Below are 27,135 nucleotides of genomic sequence, written 5' to 3'. Positions count from 1 at the left end.
ACAGGGATGAAGAGAGAGACTGGCAGGCCAGGTTTGGTTGAATAGACTCAACATTGACAAATCTCCTGTGTAGCTCAGAATAATGGGTTTTCATGTTAAAAATGCTGACAGCCTATCATCATTAGGAATGGAGTTCTGAGAAGCAAATATAGAGTGTGGATTTTTTCCTCTCTTACTTACGTATTTCAAAATATGTAGTATGCCTCTGAGGAATCAGGATGGGGTGAGTTAAGGCCATTATGGTTTATATGATTTTTAATTCCAAAACTGTGGCTGAGCCTCTGGTTTGCCTTATTGACTCTCAGACCAACTTACATATATGTTCACTAAGTAAATATGACTACTTAATCACTCATTCCCATGCCCTGTCATCTGTTGGATTCTCTGTTCTGCTATATTTCATTAATTTTATTGCTTTTCAAGAAGCTGCCAAGAACCATTGGCCCTATGTCCCTTCCAACCCCAAAACAAAACAAAACAAAATAGAACAGAACAGGGACCTTTGCATGCTTTCTTCTATGTCTAGTAGTGTCTGCCTTTGCAAGCCAGAGTCAGTTTTTATTCTTGTTTTTCTAACCTATCCTCAAAGAAAACGTTCTTCCATTTCACTGTCTAATATTATATAGTAAAGTTACTAGACTGTCCCTTTCTTACTGAGAGCATTGTGGTGGGCCACAAGAATGCATCTAGAGGTCATAAGAGGAGAATGTCATCCCTGAGGGAATAAAGAAAATGACTAGCAGATTAAGACGAAATGTGATGTAGTTGTATGTTAGTTGAAAAGGTGAAAGTATCAATTTTAATTTGTTTAGAAGTTTTTAAGATAGAAAAAAATCAAAGCAGGGTTTAGTTCAGAGAGACTGTAGGCTTGGCTCTGTGTGCTTTTTTGAGGTGTGCGAAGTGCTACCTATGACTTGGCTTTTAGGTGGCTATGATTAAATGTACCAAGCAATGGAAAGTAGCATCCAGTTTTCCAGGAACTGTGTTCTGCTCTTTCTAAATAGTTGTTCATATATTCATACTGTACATAAAATACATTTTTCTACAACTTTCACAGGTCGATCCCAAGGAATTAATCAAAATGGTTACCAGGCATGTGGCTCAGCATGGGCATGAAGCCTGGCCTGAGGACCTCTTGTCACTGACCAGGCAGCTGCACTACTACAACGAACGTCTGCTGGATTTCACCCAGGCTCAGCTCCTCCAGGGCCTGAGGAAGGGTGTGGATGTGCAGAGGTTTACCGCTGATGACCAGTACAAAAGAGAAACCATCCTGGGTCTTGCAGAGTAAGAGGTCACTTTTTCTCCTGAAGTGTGGATTTAAAATGCAAAAGGATGAATTGATTTCCTAGATTAGCGTGCATATGTTACCACAAGAGTTTCCTCTAGCGTTCTCAGCTAGGAGGAGTAGATGGTTCTTAGATCTGTAGAGAGACTTAAGTGTCTTGTCAATTGAGGTAGAAGCACTGGGTGGTGGTAGAATGGTGGTGGTGTTTGCTGTTAACTTCTCATATCTCTGGGAATCCAATTCCTGAATCACGCCTGTTCTAGACACACAGGCCATGGGGTGGTGAGAAGGATGGTGCCTATGACAGAACTTAAATGGGATTTCCTCTTACTCTTGGCTGAGAATCTTACTTTTCAAAGAGTTGTTATTCTTCAGTGTGTTTAGAACTCCAGTGCCCTCACTCTAGAAGGTCCAGTGTTGACAGTACAGTCACCTACATCCTAGATTCTAGAGAAATAAGCTATGTTCTACCCAGGCTCCTCACAAAGCAGGGACAAGCTTCCATTTGCCTTTCTGCTTTTCTGAGGGAACAGCAGGCCCTGTCTTAAGAAGGTGATACAACTGAAGTGCATTTGCAAGAGTGGGTCTCTAGGAGTGCAAGGAAGGGTTTCCCTTGGGTTTTAGTCTGCTCTGCTGTGTTTTAGTAGTTTAGATCAAGTGAGTAGTATGTGGTGTGCACAGGATGGGAGAAGTGTGATCACCATTCATTTACTCAGTAGAAATTGGTTCTAACACCCCCTCGCCACTATTGAGCATTTACCATGGAGCATATCCAAAGTGCTATGTGTGGCGCTGTAGCTGCATCCGAAGCCATTCATGGCAGACAGCCCTGTGATAGAAAATATGCTTATCTGCATTTACTAAATGAAAAAAATGCTGCTTAGAGCTGGTCAGTGGCGCAAGTCTCATGGTGGTAAAATCTACAAGTTTCACCTTCATCTGAGTCTGTCACATTTTAAGAATGTCACATCTCTATCACAATATGGTGTGCCTTCTTGTACACTGCTTCTGTTCTCAATGAAGTGCTCATGTGCCATGAAGGTTAGAATTGTCGTCTGGAAACGATGACTGAATTGTGTGTACGCTGACCAGGTAGTTACATGTGACTCCTGAGAAATTACTTTTGAAATACCAAAAATGGTTTTGATTGTGGTAATAGTATGCTGTTATTCAATATTATCCTGTAAATCCTTATGAAAATGGCAAAGTTGTGCTAACATTCTCTGGTAACTATTTTAGCCTGCATCTCTTTGCTCTCAGAAGTGTCTGGATTCTCTCTGAGGTAGGCAGAACAAGGGAGAATGGAAGGAAACATGGTGTAGAAAGCCTGTGCCAGTCTCGATTAAAAGGTGGCTTTCTCTTCTCATCGTGTCTTCTAAAAGGTCAGCTTCCAAGTCATTTAAAATCTGATTTTATGGTATCCCAAGAAAGTGAGTAACCTAACTTCCTTGTTTGGAAGAAGAATCTGAGAAAGTAGGTTTTAAGGTGTTGTTCTGTGCAGGAAGACTGAGGATGGGTTTCCTATGCTAGATACAGTGTACCTTTCCTCTGGGCATTTGTAATCCTCCCTGCCATGTTGATTATTTCTTATGAGAGGGTTGTTATGCAGAATGTACTGCTGTGAGGTATGGAGTGCTCATTTTATTAGTTACATTTTGCTGTTTTCATCTAAGTATGCAGCTGGCATATGCTATGTGAAGTATGTCCTCAAGGACAAATACACGCTTTTGATAAATATATAATAGAGTCTTCTCTATTTGGTTGTTTAGAAAAATACACCACAGTCTTTGGATGGCTTGTTTAAAATACCTTACAGTTTCCGTGAGGGGTTGAGCTTTGCCATTTCTAATTTGGTGGCTATTCCAATATCTAAGGCAGTATTGAAAAACAGTTTCTCCAGATTTTTGCCACTCTTATTTCTACTAATGCACAGGGTGACCCTTCTTCTTACTTGTTGGATTTCATAAGTCTGTTGCATATGTCTTATATGAATGTCTTCGTGAAAACAGTCTCAGATTCAGGAGGTGTAGCTTTGAAAAGGGTATAAAATAATTCTTTTCTTTATGTAGTGATAAAGATGCTAGTGCGGGCTGGGGTGAGAGCTTAGTTGGTAAGTGCCTGCCTTGTATGCTAGAGGACCTGTATTGGATTCCTTAGACTGTGGAGAAAGGCCAGATGTGGTAACAGTTTCTTACAATCCTAGCAATGGTGAAAAGGTAGAGACAGACAGATCCCTGGAAGCTTAGGGACAGCCACCCTTAGCGATCTGACAAGATGCAGGCCAGTGAGAGACTTGACTCCAAAGTTGGAAGGCAACTGGAGACTGACCTCTGAGATCTTCAGACCTCTACATGTATACCATGTATGATTATCCTCTTATCTCCTCACACGAATGTACACACACATACACACACACACACAAACACACACATACATACACACACATACACACACATACACATACACACATATACATACACATATACACACATGCATGCACACATACACACACATACACACACATACACACACACATACACACACACACACACACACACACACACACACCAATCCATATCCAACATCTCCCTCTGCTAAGTTCTCATTACAGAGAGGGTTCACTGGTGATGTTTCCTAGCACTCTCTCATTTCATCATATAGTGCCTGTATTTAACTAGAAAAATATCCACTGGCAGTAACAAACTGCATGGGTTAACACACTTTTGCAGCATGTTATTTTCTTCTGTACCTCTTCACTTCCTGGAATAGCCTCCTACTTTTAAAGGTTTATAAAAAACCAAATAAGAATCCCAAAAGAATACAGAAGAAGATGGGAACAGACACCATACGGCAGCAAAATGAAAGGACTTACTAAGGACCCTGTTCAGAAAGCTTTTCAAACCCCCGACTAAAGAAACACATAAATGCTGTGGCTCATTTAGCTAGAGATTTAGCTGGCCATCCTCACAGTAACAGATTTCATTGCTGTGGCTGTGGTTGCACCAAGGTCCTTCTAGCTAAGGATAGTTCTATTTCCTATGTCTCTGCCTTTGCAAAGAAAGTAGGATTCCTGCAGTAACCTCAATGTTACTTCTCTGAACTATTTTCCTGGTATTATTTATGAACCCCACCCCCCATACACACACCCCGTGATGTGATTTTCTGTCTTAAATCTCCCTCCAGATCTTTGTTGGCTACAAAGAAAGTCGTAGGCTTTGAGGTCTGTGCACTCTTTGATCAGCCTGCTCCGTTTCTCAGGAGTGTGTCAGACTGGCCTGCCGACATTTATGCTTAGTTAATTTTCATTTCTTCATCCATCATTCCAAATTGATTACTCTTAATCCTAATTCTTACAATATTTTGGAATTAAAAAAAAAAAACTACCCCTGCTGTATTTACTTCTTATTTTATGTCTCATATCCTATTAGGCTGTGTGCTCCAGAAACATCTTTCTTATTTTTATGACTGAAACAACACAATACCTGATAATTTAGAAAACATTTTTTTTATGGTTTACTTCCATGCTCTTCAAATATCACCTGGGGGCTATAGAATCGAAATCAGAATTCTTATTATTTTCTTTTCTCAGCAGTATTGCTATTTGACTGGGTAATTCTCTCTTGGAGAAGTCCACCCTATGCTCTGTAGGCTATTCAGTGTCATTCCTGGTCACTGACCACAAAGCCCACCCTATTTGAGACAATTAGAATGTTTCTTCACATGGTCAGGTGGTTCGTAGGGTCAGAATTACCCTGAGGGAGACACTGGCAGAAAGGCCCTGTAAGCTGCCTTGCAGCACTGGGAATGGAAGCTGGGCAGTCCTTCCAGTGTCCTTCAAGAGCTGACCTGGGGAGGACAGTGCCGCCACCCCTGACACAACTCTGTTTTCGGAAGAGAATTTTCTTTGCAGATTCGGGTCATTTGTTTCTTTTCTTTTCTTTCTCTGTTCTTGGTGACCACTCCTGAAGAACCCTTGAGGAAAATGTCTACAGCATCGCTCTTTCACTGGCACAGCGGTACAGTATCTCACAGTGGGAAGTCTTCATGACCCATTTGGAGTTCCTGTTCAGTGATAGTGGGTAAGTACAGTTGACATGCACAGTAATGTCCATGTCTTTCTTCAGGCTCTGGTTTAGAACAGTCTTAGAAACATGCACTGCCAGTGTTCCTCTTAGCTATGGCCCAGGCTGTCTTAGCACAGGCTTTCCTTTTCCAGTACCCAGAAGTCTTGTTTCTCATCAGAGCTCTGAGTTAGACACTTTACAATGCATTCAGATGTTTATTGAGAATCTGCTGGCAGTGCTGTTTTAGTAGTGGAGAATATGGGTGGGTATAATGGAACTTAGAATCTGTAGTAGGCATTAGATGTCAATTGAATAATGGGTTAGTGTAGTATGAAAATATCTTATGCTACATGTAAGAAAGCCCAGTAAGGAAGGTAGAATAGTTAGCGAAGGCTTTCCCAGCATCATAGCCTATGAGCTGTGCTGTGCTTTGGGTGTGGTTTGAGTAACTCCCAAGTGTTTACTTATTGATGTTTAATCCCCCTGGAAGGCAATAAAGAAACATTCTAATGGTCTCAAATAGCATAAACCTGCTGTGGTGTTTAGATCAGCACTGGGGAGTAGATTGGGGTTGGATAAGGTAGTCAGAATAGAGCTTCTGCATTTGGTTTGCAGGCTATATTAGAGGAGACAAGAGTGCAGACAGTGTGTGCTGCTTTTCCTTCGCCCTGCAATAGTTTGTGCAGACTTAGAGACTCAACCAGGACGAATGTCTTTAGCTTCTAGGTCTGTGATCTGAGTGTGAACTTTATGTTATGATGTCTTCTTCTCTGAGTATTTCATTAGGGCAATTCAATGTGGACTTTTATAAGCTGAGATCTCAATATTAAGTTAGGTTCAACTGTACTGGAAAGGGAAGGGAGCCATTTTGTGGTAGATGACTTAGCAAGCATAGAGGTTCTTTGACTAGGAGCATGATGAGTCTGCGGGCCTGGCAAAGCAGCAGTGTGAATGAGGCCAGAAGTGGGGATTGCGTGGGGGTGAGAAGTAGGAACCAGACCAGACTGTGCTGTGCTTATGATATGGCATCTTAAATGTTTATTAATCACTGAAATCTTAACATCTATATTTTTTAGCATTTATCAAATTATACTGTGATGATGCTATTATATAGATGCTAATGCTGTCCTAAATGCAAAATTTTTCAGGCTCTAGAGAGGGTCATTAGTAGCTCCCTAAGAAACAGAGGCTAGTTAAGTATTTGAGTGAAATAAAAGGTGAAAAGAGAATGACCAAATTTTGACTTTGATAAGAACTCTTTAGTTAGTATGTGGAAGAAAGATAATATGGAATCCAGCACAGTAAGGAGCTGTTGCAGGAATACCATGGAAGACAGGTAACCCCAGCTTGGAGTAAGAATTTGAAAGTATAGAAGAAGAAAGAATAAGTTTCAGAAATACTTGAAAGCAAAATAGCTGGCCTGGAGAGGTGACTCTGCAGTTAAGAGCACAGACTGTTCTTCCAGAGGCCCTGAGTTCAATTCCCAGCAACCACATGGTGGCTCACAGCCATCTGTAATGGGATCCAATGCCCTCTTCTGGTGTGTCTGAAGAGCGTGTACTCACATACATGAAATAAATAAACAAATCTTTAAAAAAAGAAAGAAAACAAAATAGCTTATGTGTGTACTTAGCACGTTGATTAGTAAGAATGATGGAGACACAGGAGCAGTAATGGGAAGCTCGGTGGGCCCACCTGTTTCGGAGCAGCACCCCTGAGTGAATCAGGGAACTCTACGAAGGTCTAGCAGGATGGAGAAGTGACTTGTCGCTGAAGAGGACAGGGTGAAGCAGCTGCCAGAGCTTGACATAAGCTGGAAAGGCTTTCATGGCTGAAAGGAACGAACTGCAACTCAGAAAATGCCTCCATAGGGCATTTTCTTAATTGGTAATCAATGCCGGAAGGCCCAGCCCCCTGTGGGTGGTGCCACCCCTGAGCTGGTGGTCCTGTATTCTTTAAGAAAGCAGGCTGACCAAACCACAAGGAGCAGGCTAGTAAGCAGCAGGCCTTCATGGCCTCTGCATCAGCTCCTGCCTCTAGGTGCCAGCCCCGGTTCAGTTTCTGCCCTCCTTGCATTTGATAATGAACTGTTAGGTGGATCTGTGAGGCAAACAATTCCTCTCCTCCCCAAGTTGCCTGTAGTCATAGTGTTCATGACCGCAGTAGGAACTTTAACTAAGACAGACAGACAGACAGTGAGGGTCTTAGTAGAGAGTGTCTAGCAATATGTACAAGAGGAGGAATGAGACATGAAAACACTTCTTGTCGTCAGGAAGCCATGTCAACAGTGCATCGAGAAGGGGAGGGAGAACTGAGGACTTAAATCTTGTTTAAGTGGCCAAAAGGTCCTATGACCTAGTGTGTTTAATTTTTCTTAATCATTGAAATGTTAGCATCTTCATTTGAGCTTTTATCAGATTGTTCCATGATGATGTGTTATGGATAGTAAATACTGTCCTGAATTCGCAAATTTTCAAGCACAATAATATGTTCAAGTAAATATTTTCTGTGATTTGTCTGCTGTTTACCATAGCATTTTTAGTATGTCTTCTATTTCATTGAATGATACATAAGGGATGTTGTATATGCAAACAGGACGGGTCTCTGGTCTCTGAATATATTCCAAATTATCAGACTGCTGAGGAGCATGCAAGGCTGCTCCTGGTATGTCATTATACCTGAGAGCGGGGTGATTATACAGATGCAGAGCAATTACAAAGCAGGAAATTGTTACCTCCTGGCATCAGTACTTGTGAGTGGTACGGCACTTAATATTGATTTACCAAGTGCTGTTTGGGACTTTGTTTCTTGCTTAGAAGGCAGCAGTTTGCCTGACTACTTAATCAAACACATTAACTGGTTATTAGAAATAAACCTTGTACATACTGTCAAAGTTGCCCAACATTTTATTAGTAAAGCCAGTGCCATTGGGAAGTTAACCACTAGAATAACAGAAATGTTGTTCTTTGTTTCAGAGTATTTATTGTCTTGGTATTTCTTAAAATGGTATCCCTGGTCCACCCATGAAGTTCCTTTCTCCCCTAGTTCTTTTCTTTCCTCTGCATGATTTTGACCTGCAGCACCACCTTGATAGACAGGTACAAGTAGGGCAGCGTTAGGCAGCAGATGTTATCCCTCACGTCCAGGTGGCTGGACCAGTCCTGTGCATGTAATGCTACCTGTGTGTTTCAGACTGGATGATCCTCTTGTGTGGTGCTTGTTCTTGACAACTATAAGCAAAGAGTAGCACAACATGGGTGATTAAGTGGTTAGCCGCTAAGCCACTCTGAGTGGGAGCAACCACTCGCTAACGTGGGACCTCCTAAGCATCCACACTTCAGTCTCCTTCTTCCTTACATCTCCCTTCTCTCCTTTTTTCCCCTCTTACTAGTTTTAAAGGAAACATTGATTTTGCCTGTTACAAGTGCAGAAACTCACTCCTGCCCCAACCCCAGCAGACGTTGGCTCTCTCAGCCCCTTAGTCCTTCTGTGGTCCCCCTACAACCGGCAGGCTTGGGAGACTTAGAGATGGAACTGTGAGGCCCAAACAGCCGGTTTACTATCGTGGCCATTCCTGTATTTTCTTCCCTGGGAAATTACTTAAGCTATTTTTAAATGCCATGAAATTAGAGATTTATACAGAATATCTGTCTTACAGAGAGTGTTTTTAAAGTGCCTGTTACTGTTGGTTTTTACTCTACATTTACCAAATTCATCTCATGACCTCTGCAGTACATCTGACCAATTACTCTTCAAGTCAGTATGGTTATCAGTTATTGATGAGGGTAATGATGATACAGTACATGATAACTGTTTAATAGATGATGCCTGTTACTGTATCTGTGCTATGGTATTTCTGATAATATTGTTAGATATGAAAATAGTATATAGTTGAATAAACCTGTCAAAATTAACTTTTTTTGGTTAAAAACTTAAGAGACAGGGTTGTCCTTGGGAAGGAGATAAAACTTACACATGGGCTTCAAGATTGACACTGTATTTACATAATAAAATACCTGATGAAAGAACCCACAGAGTATTATTGCTACAAAAAAATAGATTCTCAAGATACGATCAACTCTTTCACCAACTGTCTACCTAGATAATGTAGAAAAATTAGTCAACCTAGCTGTGTCTTCCCTGAGTTCCCCTGCTCCTTCCCAGGTGTTGCAGTCACTCAGAGGGTGGATGTGTCATTTTAGAATCACCAGTGCTGAAGCCACTCACCCATTGGAGTCATGATTGGGATTCGTGACTCTCCATGCTGTGGGGATTAGTCTCTGTGGAAATGCACTCTGTCTCCACTGTGCCCAACACAAATTCTCTGATGGACACATTAGTTTACCTCTGGAAGATCTAACTTGGGACCAGCTCCTACCTCTCTCCAGTTAGCCTAGTAGCTTCGTTCAGGAAATAGAAACCAAATTGTCTTCAGAGAGTAGTTGTCAGAGCCGAAGTGCTGCTCGTTTGCCCGTAAGCTATGTCCCCCCCCATCCCTTCTCCTCCATGTTCCCCCTCTAGCCTCTCCCCCTTCGTTGTCTCCTCCACTCTCCTCCCTCTTCCTCTGCTCTTGTCTGCATCCTCTAGTCAGCGAATGGGATTGCACCATCACTCAGCTTCAGACAGAAGAAAGAGAAAGGTATTTAAATAAATCTGTTTTCTTGTACAAATAAAAATTCCTTTAGTACATGCAGTTTTGAATTATTTTCAGGTTATTGACAACTTGAAGGCATTATAGAATACCTTAATCATAGGATTAGTTATAATAATTTATTCCTTGAACATTAAGTACAACCAATGCCTTCCAATAGCTCTTGAAAGTTAAATAGGCAACACATGGAATATGAGTTGCTTCACAGATACACCTCAGTCCAGGAAAGAAGCACTGAAACCATTTTCAAGGTAATTATTAGTTAGAGAAAAGTCTATGAAGGTTTCACAGTATTCTGTTGGCTTCCTTGAGTGAGATTCTTTAGAATTGTTTTCTAAGCAAAGATGTAATTTCTTGTTCCAAAGTGGACACATTTGTTTCAATGAAAGCTATTAAAATAGGCTATTGATTACTGGCATCTTTGAAGAACTTAGCACATTGTAATTTACTGGAGAGCAGTGCTTGGGTCTTTATCGTGTGTCAGTAAAGGTATTTCAGAATCTACCTTGACAAGATAATAAGCTAAAATTGTACATGAGACAAACTGAATTGTCAGTACAGAATTTGAGTGAGTGAGAAGTCATATTGAGAAGGACTGGATTCAGGACGAAGTCAAACAGAAGTTATGGAGCCAGTGTCCATTTTGTGGATGGCTTTACCCTGAACACTGTTTATTGGAGTGTGAGGGGTGCGATGTAACAGGGGGACTCTTAGGATATTGCTGCTATGAGGAAGAACTGTTTAAGATGGGCTGCTGTTTGTGAGACAGCTGTTACTGTGGGTGCTGGCCTTCTGGACAGCACAGTTGCTCTGTGAGATAGTGAGTAAACACAGTCTGAGGCTAGAAAGGTCATGGTAGCTATTTCTCACCCCCATCTTGATAATTGCCCAGTTCTAACTTACTTGCATAGGAACCAACATCATGAGGACCAAGTACTCCCTTCCTGTCCTCTGTAGCCCCTCAATCTGCACAGCTGTCAGTGCAGATCATCTGAGTGGGATCACACAGTTTACTATTTTCTTCCTCATTGCAACATTCTCAGACCTCACCCCCCTTTTTAAGTTAATTATTTTATTTATTTATACCAAATGCTGCCGCCATTTGGTCCCCCTTGCAGAGTTGTTTCTCCTATCCCCCCTCACCTTTGCCTCTGAGATGATGCCCCCCACCCCATCAGATATACCCCCAACCCTGGGGCATCCTCTCCCACTGAGGCCAGATAAGGCAGCCTGCTGCTACTTATGTTGGTATCCTCGGACCAACCTGTGGATGCTCTTCGGCTGGTGGCTCAGTGTCTGGGAGATCTACGGGGTCCAGGTGGGTTGGAGTGGTTGGTCTTCTTACGGGGTTGCCATCCCCATCAGCTCTTTTAGTCCTTCTGACTCTTTCACACGGGTCCCCAAACTCAGGCCAATGGTTGGCTGTAAGTATCTGCATCTGTCTCAGTCAGCTGCTGGTAAAGCCTTGAATAAGCCACGCTAGGCTCCTGTCTGTAAGCACATAGATAGCATCGGTGATAGTGTCAGAGCCTGCACATGGGATGGATCCAAGGTGGACCGTTTACTAGCTGGTCATTCCTTCAGTCTCTGCTCATTTCTTTTAGACAGGAGCAAATTTGGTCAAAAGTCTTGTAGGTGGGTTTGTGTGCCCATCTGGGGGTCCTGCCTGGCTGTAGGAGTTATGGCCAGGGTTCCATATCCCCACATGTTGGGCATTTCAGCTAAGATTACCTGCACTGAGTCCTGGGAGCCTTTCTCATTTTGGGTCTCTCAGACTTCCTAGAAGTCCCCTCCACCACTGACCCCCACCAGCAACATATTTCCATTCATTCTCTTGGCCCTCTGGGCCTTTCTCCTTTCTCTCCCCATACCTGATTTTGCACCCCCAATTCTCTCCTCTCTCATCTCCCACCCAGGTCCCTGCCTCCCTCTCTGTCATATGACTCTTTTGCTCTTCCTTCTATGTGGGAACGAAGCACCCTTATTTGGGCCTTCCTTCTTGTTAACTTCTTTGGGTCTGTTTAGTATGGGTATTCTGTACTTTATGGCTAAAATCTACTTATCAGTGAGTACAGACTGTGTATGTCCTTTTGGGTCTGGTTACTTCACACAGGACGATCTTTTCTAGTTCCACCAATTTGCCTGCAAAATTCATGATGTCCTTTTTAAAAATAGTTGAATAGTATTCTATTGTGTAAATGATCGACATTTTCTGAATCCATTTTTCAGTTGAGGGGTATCTGGGTTGCTTCTAGTTTCTGCTAGTTGCTTCTAGTTGCTTCTAAGAAGGCTGCTGTGGACATAGTAAAGCACATGACCATGTGGTGTGGTGGAGCATCTTTTGGGAATATGCCCAGGTGCAATATAGGTAGGCCCTCAGGAAGAACTATTTCCACCTTTCTAAGAAACTGCCAGATTGATGTCCAGAGTGGTTGTACCAGTTTACAATCCCATCAGCAATGGAGAAGTGTTCCCCTTTCCCCACATCCTCAATAGCATGTGCTGTCACTGCATAACCATTGAGTTTTTGATCTTAGTGGTTCTGACTGATGGAAGGTAGAATCTGACTCACTCTTTACCTTATGAAGAAACATGAGAAGTTTGCTTTCACTTTCCTACATGACTATTCAGTTTCCCTCCAAGTATTTTTGGGAGTCCTCTAAACAGCATTTCTGTTGATATAGTGGGCTACCTAACAGGACCTCGCCATTGGAGAATGGTGTCTCACCCTGTCTATGGCCCTGGGATTGTACAAGACCTGGGGCTTCTGTGTAAGGAAAAACAAAAGATCAAAAGATCAAATAAAGCTGCCTTCTCCAGATAAATAAAATTCAGAGAAGCCAATTAGACAGATAAAATACCATGAACTTTTTTTTTCTCAGCATATTATCCTTAAATAACTTTCTTTAAAGTTTATAATAGAATTTGAGTTAGTATGAAAGGATACTTAAATTAGTATGAAATTAAATATTAAGATGTATCTTTTATTCAATAAGCAGTTCTATAGATAGTATTGAAAGCATAATTATTTCCTTCCTGTATTAATCCTACTTGAATCTGGCATAAAGTTGATGTTTACTGAATATTAACTCAACACTCTCGGATATAAGACATGTCTAGATGGTGGGCTTTTATTCTTCCCCTTCAGTTTTTTCTTTCTTTTAAACTCAACATTTTATTTACTTATATATTTTGTGTGTGTTCCTATACATGTGTGTGGAGGTCACAAATGATTTAGAATAAATGCCTGATGTTTTATGGCCTAACTGTCAAGAAATGGTGGTTCTGGAACTACAGGAATGCCTTTCTCAGGGCTGCCTGCTGTGGTTCTGCCTCTGGTGACTTGTGAAAGCCACACAGTAGGAAGCAGGACGCCACATTCTTCTTGTCTGTTTCTCTTTATATACACTGCATAAGGCCTGTGGTACATAGAAAAGACTCATTACACGTGTCCTCTCTGGGACAGCAAGATAGCTCAGTGGGAACAAGCACTCTTCACAACCCTGATGGCCTGAACCATATCCCAGGATGCATGCTAAAGGAAAGAACTGACTCCCAAAAGCTGTCCCCTGACCTCTCCCTGCTCACGGTGTCATGCTTACTGTGTGGAACCCTCCACATTGTACACACACATATATAATAATGAAGAGGCCTTTCTGCCAGGGCTTGAAGATAATGTTTATTTGAAGAACAATATTGTAACATAGACTGGTTCTTGATTTCAGTTTGTCCACAGGAGAAATTGAAAAGCGAGCTCAAACCCTTCATCTCTTTGACACTTTGAAGACAGATCCGGAGTCCTTTCATAAACACATGGTCAAGTATATATACCCCACCATCGCGGGTCTTGATCATGAGAGGCTGCTGTATTATTTCACTCTCCTGGAAAGCTGTGGCTGTGCAGACTTTGAAACAACTGCCATTAAACCAGAAACCCACATCCGCCTACTGAAGAAATTTAAAGTCGTTGCATCAGGTAGGGCACCGTGTTCTTGCTGGCCGACCTTTCTCCCAAATGAAATCTAGGGATTAACTTTCTACACACAGCCAGCTGTGCTCTTACATTGTCATTGACATATTAAGACCACAGATTTCTGAAGGTGATCGACTTTAGATGACAAAAGAGGCCTGGCTGCAGCAGCTCCTTTAATGCAGTGGGAGAACTCAGCATTAGCAGAAGGCAGAAATCTTCTGAAATTCCCCATTGACCTCAGGTAGATAGATCTACTGCAGGCAGCCCTCTGTGTCATCTTCTGTATTTAACAATGTGATATGACTGGGCTGCTGTTCTTAGGTGGTTTGGCAAACGTTCCCTTCAGTAGAACCATTTATTTAAAATAGCTGTGGGGCTTGTGGGGCTGCAGGGGCAGCTCAGCAGTTAAGAGCACGTGCGGCCCTTGCTGAGGACCTGGGTTGGTTCCCAGCACCCTGTTCCAGGAGACCTGACACCCTCTCCTGACGTCCTACACCCCAGTGCACAGATACAGATACAGGCACTCACACGTACACATACGATAAATATAATCTTAATATACATTTTACATTCATGACATAATATTCATGGGGCATGTAAAAGAACCTTTACATCTTGATGAATTTTTGAAATGCTTAAAAGTGGTGTTCTTGTGTTCATAACTAGGAAATTAAATGTGTTAATCTAGTCCTAAGTCTCTTTGTGGTGCCGCAGACTTTATGCGGCACTTTGGTCTATGTTCATCTTTATGGCAATGGTGAGAGTGCCCTGTAGGTCATGACATGTTCTGATAGCTGCCTTCAAGTAGTTAGGGACAGATGAGCAGTTGGGCGACTCTCCTGAGAGAAAACGGTGTAGGTGCCGCGGGCATGAGCTGCAGAGACAGGAAGACAGTGACCCGGGAGGGTGTGGAGAAGGGCTCTGGGAACTTTTGAGTTGAATGATGTAGGGTTGCACAGCTGAGGTCCTGCCTGGGATAGACCTCAGTTTCTGGTCTTCTCATGAAAGCCTAAAGCTTTCTGTATAAACTGCTGTCTTTTCCTCCAGCCACTCACAAGGCTGGTGTGGGTCTGAGGTGCCTGTGTGTTCCCATTATAGTCAGCCACTGTCTTTCTCTTCTTCCAAATAGGTCTTAATTATAAGAAGCTGACCGACAAAAGCGAGGACGCGCTGGAAGCACTGGAGCCTGTGCTCACGAGTCAGAATATCTTATCTATTTCCAAACTTGCTCCCAGAATCCCTGAGAAGGATGGGCAGATGCTTTCCCCCAGCTCTCTGTACACTGTCTGGTTGCAGAAACTGTTCTGGACTGGAGATCCCCACCTCATCAAGCAGGCCCCAGAGTCTTCCACAGAGTGGCTTCATGCCTACGATGTCTGCCTGAAGTACTTTGATCGACTCTGTCCAGATGACCTCATCACTGTTATGGATGCAATTACATTTTCTCCAAAAGCTGTGTCCAAGGTAACTAAAGGAGTCATTCAAGTTAGATGAGAATACTTTGAAAAAAAACAAAAAAAACAAAACAAAACACTAAAATTGCCTTGGCATGCCAAAGATTTGTTTTTTTTTTTTCTTGAATTAAAAAATATTCTAAGTTTTTCTAAAGCTTTAGGCTTTAGTGAGAAGACAGCTTTCTTTTCTGCTGAGCTTAATTGAGAAACCACTTTCACCTGTTACATATAAAAAATAAAAACCAGACATACCCAGTCTAATTTATATGTATATTTTAACCTGTTATAGTTCTCATTGGTATGCCTTACTAAATGCATCATCCTTCATTTTACATTGTGAAAAGTAAGGGAGACCATTGTTTATCCTTGATATACTTTTACTCAGAAGCCAGCCTGACACCATCCCTGACTCTGGTTGAGCCATTAGGATTGGTTACATGAATGTGACTCAGTGTAGAACATGGTGGTAGGATGTCTCTGGATTACATCCTGTAGTCCCCAGAGATCTGTGTTTAGATCTGAGCCCTTTGACCTCATTCTTTGACCTGCTATCCACACCTCATCAATAGGCACCTGAAACCAAAGTTTGTGATAGGGTCCTCTCTTCTTTTTGCCCTTGACCCTGGTAATCCTGCTAGGCAAATGTATGTTCACAGCTTGGGCCCAGGGCACTGTGTCTCTTAAAATAGCTCTCAGCCTTTGCCTTTGGAATTACTGTTTGCCTCCTGTCTGCCACAGCTGCTGTTGATTTTTCTTCCTCCAAAGCAGCAAGTGTATGCAGTACCTTACCCCAAATCGTTTGTTATAATTATTATGCTGTTATTACAGGGTAGTTGCAAAGGCTTGCAAAGCATTCATTTGGAGTTTGTTGCAGGCGAATTCTAGGGTTTAGTCACTCTAAGTTGTGCGTAACCAAGAACTTTTCATTTTTGGTTAATATAATCCTGTTAATTTGAATGATAACGTGATTTTTAAGTTTACACCCAGTTTTAAAGTAAAGATAATCATTGTTTTAAGGAAGGAAATAAGGATGATTTTAAAGAAAGCTAGCAGGATGTTTTTAAGAACAGCCTATGTTTTGGCTTCTATCAATCTGGCGTGTCACTTTTCAGCTGTGAGAATCCATTACATTGCCTCTTCCAGAGGAGGCTAAGGTTGAAGAATCTTTGAGGAAGGTATTATTGTTACCGGAGGCAAAGTAGAGCTGGTAATGAGGAGCCAGTTTGAGCTGAAGGAAGCCACATGTGTCCCTTCCTGGCCATCTTACTCCACCACCTGTAGGAATTCACAGGGGCCAGAGTGTCTGCAGAGAGCAGCCCCAAGCAGCCTGTGATGGGCATGGCCACAGCAGGGCTCAGTTCACATGAGGTAGTGGCGAGTGTGTACTGTGTGGGAAGGAACCAATCCACCCGGGAGGCTAAAGAAAAAAAAAGACTGCTGAAGGAGTAGGCAAAGACTCGGCAGGAAGAGTGAAGGACCCTCGTTGCACAGCAAAGCTTTGTCCTCAAGCTGCAGGCTGTTTTGAGTATCTGTGTATCCACTGTGGTGTGTGCTAAGGGGGAGCATGCTTGTGCAGGTCCAACCAGGCAGGCAGTGCTGCACCTTCTTCAGTTGTGATCTGTTCCTGTGGAAAGCTGAGCTGCATCTAGGCCTCACTTGGGGTTTTAGCTTCTGTGATAGGTTACGCTTCAGATTTTAAATTACAACGTATGCTCTAAACCAACCTTAGTCCTAAGCCTTCAAGACGTCTGTGAACCATTTGAGAGGCGTGTGTGCATGTGCGTGTGGTTTTATGACTCAGTGAAGATTCATACAGTTACTGGGTTGTTCCTTTAGTTCAGGTGGTGTAGACCAGGCACAGCATTTCTTTTCCATAGAACGTTCTCAAGAGTGAGTTTTCTAGTGTACCAGGAGAATTATAAAAGGAGAATCTTTAAAACTCTGTTGTAAAACTTTAAATTGTTCCTCCATTTTAATGTTTAGCTTTCCACTTCCTGGTTGGATTAAAGCAGAAATGTATTACATTTAGATAAAAATGCATATTTGAACCATTCAGTACTGAGAGAGGGAGGAGGGGATGAATTATGAGACACAAACCCCACATGTTAGAGGACACATTTGGAAGAAGGAATACAACTGGATTTGTTCAAATTTTCAAAACACCAGATGTTCCCACAGCTTGTACATGGTGCTGAAAATGTAAAGTGAGTATGTGTTATTCATACACAGTGTGCAGTTTTCAGGAGTGTGCCCACATTTAATTCAGAACCTCATTTTTGGAAAGAGTGATTAAGCATTTTCTAGAGTGCCGAGCAAAACAGTCAGCAATTGTTCAGACACTAAAGTTCAGACAGGAATTTCCTGAAGTCTGCATCATGTGCTGAATCCACAGTGAACATGCCAGTGATGGGTTTCTGTACTTGTTCTGACAGTTGTTTAATTAACATTTACACTGGCAGAATTCTTAGATGTTCTGGGGAAAATGTTCACCAAATAGCATTGTCATATTGAGTGGCTACTCTTTGCTGACTGTGATGGCTGTGCTGAAGGGGAAAGAATAGAAGTTTGTGTGTGTAGCATCCTACTTTGCTGAGGTGGCCAGAGTGGCTCCTACCCTGTTAATTTTATCAATTAACAGGACAGCAAGTGAGGGTAGGCAAGACTGTTCCCAGGGAAACGTAAGCAAACTCACCCCAGGTGAGAAAACCCAGCCATCCACAGCAATTAAGGCTATCTCAAACGCCTAATATGGTAATCCAAAGAGTCTATCAGTGTTCCTTATAGAACTATAGGTGAGTGGGCAGTTAAAAGAGTGGGGGTGAAGGGTCATTTGCAGTACTATGAGCGAGAGAGCCACTTACAAGAGCAGGGATGACTTAAATGTGACTGTATCAACAGTCTGCATTGTGGAGCGCAGTGTCTCCCAGACTGGGCAGGCTGTGGAGGGCCCCTGCGGGCACTTAGGTCTCCTCAGCTGCTGCATTTAGACTGTTGTTCTGACTGCAGTACACAAAGAAAAGCCAGCCTCACACAGATGGGAGGGAGGGAAGAGGATGTTGCTATAACTATTACTTTGGAAAGTATTTTGACACTACATTCAAGCATGAAATGTTCTAAATATTAGCTCCAGTGAAGACACTAAAAACATTTAATTGCATTAGACATTTAGAAATATTGGTACACTGCATATTCGGATTATTCAAATGTTGAGATATTGCATTGTTTATAAAGTTCCATGTACTAGTATGAGCACCAGTCTTTCATCAAAGAAATCTTGATTGTTTTTTTCCACAGACGCTGTCAGTCTAAGAGTTATAGATGCAGATTTCCTTTTAAAAAATTAAACTTTATCATTGATAAAGTTTATGTACATTGATAAAATATTATGTACATTTCCTTGCAGTGGCATACTTTTTAAATGTAAAGAGAATGTCAACCAGGAGCTCGGGTCTGAAGAGAGCTGTAGTTTGTCAGTTGCCCTTTCAAGCAAGAGTTTTACCAAGAAAGCTCAGGTGCTGTGTTCACAGTTCTCATGATTGCACAGTCACCTTCGTGATCACACCATGTGTGCAGTGAAGTATATGTAGCACACTGCTTCACACAGAATATTGACATGCCCACAGCGATCGCCATCCAACAAAGTTAATTGTTTCCGTTCCATCATCTAGAACATTCTTACACAGATGTAGGACTTTTGGTGTAGTTCACTTTTTATTAAGTCCTCACAACTTCACCCATGATTGTGTTTCCACTCAGAGTACAAATGTCAATGCATTGGAAATGGGTAAACAATACCTTTTTGTCATTATAAAAACAATATTTATTTTTAAAGCTCTGTGAAATAATTTTAGAATTCCTTATAATTTACACTGTGACGTAATCTTGGGACTCTTGGTAGTTTATGGACATTACTAAAAGTTGCCATCTTTAACAAGTATAACTGTCACAGTTTTGTTTTAATGTTTACATGAAACAGAGTTTCAGGTTTCTAAGGTTAGGTTATTGCTTTTATGCAAGTGTTTAGTTACATGTGTTTGTGTGTGCCACCTGAGAGCAGAAGCAGAAATGCATGAAAATAGTTTCGTCAGAAATTCAGCATTGTTATTGGAAAAACTGGAGAGGAAAATGTGGCCCACTTTTTGCATTCACACTCTTTATCCTGAATTAGATCTTCACCCAACCCTGCCAGACACACTGGCTGGCTTGCTGCTCAGTCATGCTGGTAGGAAATCAGACCTTCTTCCTATTTTCAGACTCTCGAGAGTCAAGTCCTAGTTAGAGCTTTAGAGTAGATCTATCATGTGACATATGTGGAGTTTCAAATGTAACATGAGTGAAGTTGTCCTTTATATTATCATCCCAACAGGTGACCTGTATAAGATATCAATGGGAATTTGCATTCACGTTTTAACTAAATTTGTAAAGATATGGCATGTACTTACACTGTAAGTCCATCCAGACAGGTCACTTGCACATGGCCAGTAGCCATATAAGCATGTTAGAAGCATGTTAGACATGCTCTGATGCCTAAGCATGGCCCTGGACCATACACAACTGCCAATGGAAGGGATAGTGAACAGTAGGATGCTTTCTTGCAACACATAAGCCTGTAGCAGAAAGGGCAGGACTAGGTGTGTGCATCAGTATCTTCCCCCCTTGTCACGTGTGGCTTGTAACTACTTTCTTGAGAAGCAGGAGAGGAAAGACTGAAGTAGCATCTACTTTCTTTGGACCCACAAGGGAAAGTTCCTTCTTTATGGGCCAAGGAAGAAACTGAAGGAAGAGGAAGCTGCTTTGTACAGACAGATATCCAGAGGAATGTGACACTGACACTACATGAGTCTATGGAGCTCACCTGTCCTGTGACACATGGCTAGTGGCCACCATTATGGCCCACTTACTGTGTATCACACACACTATCGCCAGTAAACAGCATGAATCTTTTTATTTTATTTTATTTTTTATTGGGTATTTTCTTTATTTACATTTCAAATATTATCCACTCCCCACTAGGGAACCCCATCCCCCACCCCCCACCCCCCACCCCCTGCTTCTATGAGGGTGTTCCCTCACCCATTTCCTCCTCCTCGCTCTAGCCTTCTCCTACACTAGGACATCAAACTGTCACAGGATCAAGGGTCTCTACTGCCACTGATGTCTGACAAGGCCATCCTCTGCTACATATGTGACTGGAGCCATGGGTCCCTCCATGTGTACTCCTTGAGTGGTGGTTTAGTCCCTGGGAGCTCTAGGGGGCTGGTTGGTTGATATTGTTGTTCTTCCTATGGGCTTGCAAACCCCTTTAGCTGTTTCAGTCCTGTCCCTAACTCCTCCATTGGGGACCCCATGCTCAGTCCAATGGTTGGCTGTGAACATCCTCCTATGTTTTCGTTAGGCACTGGCAGAGCCTCTCAGGAGACAGCTATACTAGGCTCCTGTCAGCAAGCATTTCTTAGCATCCACAATAGTATCTGCATTTGGTGATACAATGCAAGATGTTGGAGCATCTTTTGGGTATATGACCAGGAGTGGTATACCTGGGCCCTCAGGTAATATTATGTTCCATTTTCTGAGGAACTGCCAGACTAATTTCCACAGTGGTTGTATCAACTTGCAGTTCCACCAACAATGGAGGAGTGTTCCTCATTTTCCACATCCTCACCAGCATCTGCTGTCACCTCAGTTTTTGACCTTAGCCATTCTGACTGGTGTGAGGTGGAATTTCAGGGTTGTTTTGATTTGCATTTCTCTGATGACTAAGGATGTTGAACATTTCTTCAGATGCTTCTCAGCCATTCAAGTTTCCTCAGTTGAGAATTTTTTGTTTAGCTCTGTACCCCATTTTTAATAGGGTTATTTTATTCTCAGGAGTCTAACTTCTTGAGTTTTTTGTATACAAGAGTCTCTCAATGCAAGTGTTATGATCTCTATTGAGAAGTTAGCTCGAGCTCAGGTTAGGGAATTTCATCACGGTCAGAAGGAAGTTGGTAGCTGAGAGTTCCAGTTCTTGCCTTACCTCCTCTGCTGTTAGATGTCTTCAGTGGATGATGAGCTTTCCTGTAGACGAGCCTACAGGTTAGAGGCAATGCAGTCATTCGTTGGATGTATCATTATTCACTTTATGTGGAGTTCACATCTACCTGCTGAATTTGTTTTTTCTAATGCCATAGAAATATTGCCACCACCTCCTCACTGTGGCAGGTCTGTACTGGAGAGAGAATCATCCCCAAGAGTCTCTGTATTCATTTCTTTCTTTTTCAGATAATCAGCATCATCTGTCTTCTTGTTGTAATTACTTTCATTGTAGTTTGTATTCCCCCTGAAAAGGTTTTTATTAGTTTAAATATCACAAATCTATTGTCTATACCCATATAGGTTTGCTGTAAGGCTGAAGTTTCAATGGGCTACAATTAGGGAGTAAGCAAAATGTCATTGCTTTCTGGGGGCTTTAGGGGAATTCATCTTCCTCTTTGCTATTGTCTGATGACTTCTCTTATTCATGCCCCAAAGTCCCTCTTTTCCATCTTCAGAGACAGGAAAAACTGTCCCTCTGGACCTTCTGCTACAGATACCCTTTCTATTCAAAACCAAGAGAGGCTCCATTTTGAAGCCTCGAGTGCCCACACAGACCCAGGGTGCTTTTCTCTCTCAGGCCCCAAGCAGTTCCAAGCCTTGTCTCCAATGAATAGGAACATACTAGGGAGCCATAATTATCCTTTCCCAGATCTCTACATGAAATAAGGTTTTTATAAAAGTTTTAGGTCTAGTAAAGCTTTGTTAAAGCATTCAAGTTGAAACCAAAATGGTAAAACTCTTAAACAATTGTGCAGTTGAAATGTGCTTTCATATCTAATACACCCCTTGTGTTATTAGCAAGTAAACTATAGTTTGAGATTCATTTAATTTCAAGCCAGATAAGCTAGAAGAGTAGACATTACTTTGAAGTCTTCTGATAGTCATAATTTTTAAAACAGGAACACATTTGCCTTAAAACTACTAAGTTCTGAAGCTGGCATTAGTACCTAGATTGATGGCTGTTCCCTTCAGAATTATCCCTGAACCCAGATGTGGAGTGTGGTAAAGTGTCTTCTGTTAATCTTTAAAGAATGTCCTCTGCTCACTGATCTCTAGTTTTGCTGGATTCCGTGACTTCTGAAGGAAAGTTGTATTCCAAGTACTTCTGGGAAATTTGGTTTGAGGACCTCTTCATTGCCATTTTTCTTGATACTGTGAGCAAATGATCTTTGTCTTCCTTGCCTCAGAGCAGTTCATGGCTTATTGAGTCCTCTGTATACATCAGTACCTAATAAAGTATGTTTAAATTGAAAGATAGTTCTGGTTTATAAAAGATAAGAAAAGAGAAAAATCTTGATTAAATGTTTCCTATGTTGCAGGTAGGTGTTTGTTGAGTGTGCTTCCCCAAACTATTTTAGAATTTTTACGTGTGCTGCCTATACTGACTTAATCTGACCTTCATCTAGTGTCTATATCATAGTCATAAACATTGTTGTTCCATTCTTATTGACTGTTTATGCTTTTGTGGAACAAATTCTCTTATTCAACATTAGAATTTCATTCAATAAGCATATTGTATCTGGACAGAAATACAGCCATCAGCTTAGGAGATGCACTTAGAAAAACAAATCTAAAGAGGAATTCCTCCCAAGTATAACTGTCAACACCATAGAATAGCATGACTGTCAACATCTTAGAAGTAGATAGGAGCAAGAACTCTTGAGGGATGAATAACAGTCAGTACTGTACAAGACAACTGAGTATTCTCCGGTAGGCAAGGTCAGATAGTAGACAAGAGAACTAACTTTGTGTACACATTTTGTTTGTGTGTATACATTTGTGCATATATCTTGTATATATGTGCATATGTGTGTGTGTGTGTGTGTACATGCACATATGCCATGGTATAGGTCTGATGACAACTTGGTTGTCCTTAGTTGGTTCTTTCTCCATTCTCTAGGTTCCAAGATCAAATATAGCAATCAGACTTGGTGGTGAGTTCCCTCATTCACTTAGCTATCTTTCTCGTCCAGAATTAAACCCAAATTAAATGCAAACAGTCCTGAGGAAGGAGACATAGTTATTAAGACCCTTTAGAGTGGGACACCCTACTAGGAAAGGTTTCATGTGGTATTCCCTACACTTCAGAAATTGATTTCATCTGACTTATTCATTTCTCATTTGCTGAAAGTAAAACCATTATTGTACTCTGTAGGTTCCTGGAGGTGCCAGTCTGCTTTTCCATTAGTCTTAGCCTTTCCCTTTTTCAAATATGTATTATTGCTCAATTTTTTTATTCATTGAACAAATTATTTAGCAATACTGTGTGCTAAATCCCAGGCTTTGTATGTGGTCAGCAAGGCCCTGAGACCTCTTAGCTCTATCCCTAGCTCTCAGCAGTGGATTGTTGAGTGGGAGCGTCTAGGACGGCTCTCTGCTCATTGTTTACTAGAACCCAAGCCACTGTGTCATTCCTATGTCTAGAAACTGAATTGGGCTTGCTCATGTTCCCTCAAGCAAATAGAGTGGAAGTGGCGGGGTTGAGGGAGCTTTTTTTAACTTCAGCCTCCACAGAGACCGGGTGCTGCTCATGTTGCTGCCATGTTTGAGTAGCTGGCAGGAGAGAGCAGGGATGCCGGCAGCCATGAGAGCATGTGTGCCCTCAGGTGTCTTCTCTCTGCTGCTCAAGCAGGTGAGTTAACCTGAGCCATTTCCAGACTCACCACTCTCAGATGCTCTCATGTAATGTGGATTTTAAGCTTCAAAATTTGGATAATTTTTATGCACTAATGAATTATATCCACTATATATCAGGGATCAGTCTCAATATGTCGCACCCGACCTCGTCCCGCAAGGGAAGATGCGACACGACCAGGTTCTTCTCTGCAGCGCTTTATTCAGGACCTTGCTTTTCTTCTCCAACACAGCCCAAGCCTGTCATTTGTCGCCCTTATAGCCCAGCAGCCCTCGCTTAGGGGCGTGTTGCATTGTGATAGGAGAACTAAGGTGCACCTCATTAGCATACCAGTGCTGAGTCACTGTGTGGTCCTACTGCGCGTACGCCAGAGTTGTTTACCAGATCTAAAATTTTCCTGCCAGCGCCATCTCGCAATGGCGCTGGATAAAGTGGCTTCCCACATCAATACTTGGTATATATTACTGAACAGAATAGACATCTCTAGAATTAAGACGTATACTCTAGGGGATATGGAAGCTAAGCTAAAAACTGTAAATGTCTATGTTCAGACATATTAAATAGTAATGGACACAGGCAAAGAATAACCTGGGCGGGGACGGGGTGGGGGGGATTCAGAAGGGCAAGGCAACTTGCTGTCAAGTAGGAAGTCTGGAGAAGACGTCACTGTGATGGTGTAGTAAGAATACAGGATGGTATTTGCTGAACACACGCTGGGGTTATTTGAGGGAAAAGAGGCCAGTGTATTGATGTGGGCCAAGATCAGAGTAATGGGACGTGAAGTGAGGTCAAAGAAGGGTGAGATGGTACCAGCTTGAATAGAAGCTGGAATGAATGAGAAGACACTGGAGTGTTGATTCAAGCTGACGTTTTAACAGAACTGCTCGGCCTCTATATAGGAGATGTTACAGCAGGCAATGGCAAAAGCAAGTAAACCACTTCGAAGGCAATTTCAGTTATCCAAGTACAGTAGGGAATGCGGAGGATGCCTGTCACTGCAGAGCTGATGGAACCCTATGCAATGCTGTCTTTTTATGTGTGTGTGGTTTATTGTATAATCTAGGCATAGCAATAGAGTAGTGATAACTAATAATGAAGTAGAACAATTAAATTTCTCTGTAATGAAATATTTAAATATTAAATAAATGAGTACTAAATTACTCCTGAAGTCTTATGGAACTGTCCATGTAATATTTCTAGACCCTGGTGGACCACATGTAGCTGAAACCTCAGAAAGGGGAACCCTGGCTAATGGGAAACTACCACGGGGTGAGGTCAGTGTGGATCATGGTAATAGCAAAGGAAATGGTGAGGAGTGGTCAGTTTCCATTGAGCTGGTGAAGATTTGATTTGCTAATGGCTTGGATATGGGATGGGAGGGCTGAGCTCACTAATCCAGCGTCTGCCTGAGCAGTTATAAGATGGGAACTGCTCTTTACCAAAGCTCTCTTCATCCTCTGCTGTCTCCCTGACAAGTGCCTATTTCTACACTTATTTTCAGAATTATGCTAGAATTTTTATCTTTCAATCTAGACCTTTCTATATTATGGTATATATAATTATGGTATATTTATATTGGGTCTTTTACCTAAGTTGCTTGATATTAAGGTTGTAATTTGACAGATGTATGAGTCACATAAGTAGCAAAACCTATGTTTGCTACTGTTTGCTTATGCTAGTGTTCTTTATTATATTATTAATGTTGTTGCTACTGCTGCTTTTGTTCTTAGGAGCCTGTTCTAATCACCCGGAGCAAAGTCAAAGGAATTTGAGACCTGTGCATTGTGGTCAGACACACACCCACAGGCTAAGAATACAGGAAGACAGCACTCAAAAAACAGTGCAGAGTGCAAGTCAGCAAATGAACATTTAATTTATTTATTTATTTTTTTGTTTTTCTGAGACAGGGTTTCTCTGTGTATCCCTGGCTGTCCTGGAACTCACTCTGTAGACCAGGCTGGCCTCGAACTTAGAAATCCGCCTGCTTCTGCCTCCCAAGTGCTGGGATTATAGGTGTGCGCCACCACCACCCGCCTGGCTGAACATTTAATTTAAAGATTTAATTTCACATATCCTAGATCACTTGACATTTGCAGATATGTAAATGACATTTAAGCAAGTGTTATCTCTAGTCTTCAGTTACATTGCTTGGAAGTGGTTGTTCAAAGCTTGCTTGTTTTTATTTGTTATTTGTTTGTTTGTTTATTTCCTCCTTCTGTACTAGGAATTGAACCTGTGGCCTTCCATGAGGTTACTAGGCAGATTCTCTACTTCAGAAACTATACCCAGACCTTTTGTTTGTTACCTTTTTTTTTTCCATTCAGCATTTTGCTAAGTAACCCATACTGACCTTGAACTCATTCTAGCCCTTGAGATAGTGATTCTGGATTATAGGCCTGCGTCACCTTGGAATGCCAGGTTTGTTTGGCCCAAATAGACCATACATCATGGAAATGCCTCAAAAGGCAAGCAGAGTAATCTAATGTGGTGTGGAGAGGAGCCAGGAACCAGTTGCAGTTATGGATGATGAACTGAATTAGGAGAAGGGTGATGTAGAGGTGAGGTAGGGAAGAAAATTTGAGTGTCTTGGATGTGCTAGTGTGTTATGTAACTTGCCTCATAAACCCTTGTGGCAGGGGTGTTGAATAGAAGCCCTGACATCTGTCTAATGAACCCAGAAACTTCGGCTCAAAGACATTAAAGGAGTGTGTCTTACATAGTCATAGGTGGTGGAAGCCCACATTAGATCCTAAGTCAGTCGTGTAGTCTGAGATATGTGCTGTATATAACATGTGCTGTTTGTCTGTAAACTCATTTAGATTCTCCCTTGTTCACTCACTGCGTCTTTAGTAATCTGACTCAGCACTGATAGTACTATGCATGTTGTGGGGACTCGAAAGGCTGTTTGAGTTCTTGAGAATAGTACTGAGAAGCACAGACCTGAGGTGGTACTGCTCCTGGAACTGGCTACATGTTGGGAGCTTTTGCGGGCACC

General features: G+C 41.9%; 1 protein-coding gene across 6 annotated transcripts in view; it reads left to right on the top strand.

The window, feature by feature from the left end:
• Positions 1-27,135, top strand: part of Nbas (NBAS subunit of NRZ tethering complex) — a 283,532-nt gene that overhangs the window by 186,429 nt on the left and 69,968 nt on the right. For all 6 annotated transcript variants that reach the window (XM_052186094.1, XM_052186091.1, XM_052186093.1 and 3 more), the window contains exons 41-44: positions 1,058-1,287; positions 5,257-5,367; positions 13,729-13,979; positions 15,106-15,440. In XM_052186094.1, coding sequence (XP_052042054.1) covers positions 1,058-1,287; positions 5,257-5,367; positions 13,729-13,979; positions 15,106-15,440 — 927 coding nt within the window. The remainder of the gene's footprint in view (positions 1-1,057; positions 1,288-5,256; positions 5,368-13,728; positions 13,980-15,105; positions 15,441-27,135) is intronic.

The sequence above is a fragment of the Apodemus sylvaticus genome, chromosome 6 (assembly GCF_947179515.1).
Source record: "Apodemus sylvaticus chromosome 6, mApoSyl1.1, whole genome shotgun sequence".
In the NCBI taxonomy this organism is placed as follows: Eukaryota; Metazoa; Chordata; class Mammalia; order Rodentia; family Muridae; genus Apodemus; species Apodemus sylvaticus.
Note: the sequence above shows the minus strand (reverse complement) of the source record. Positions and strands in the feature narration are given on the sequence as shown.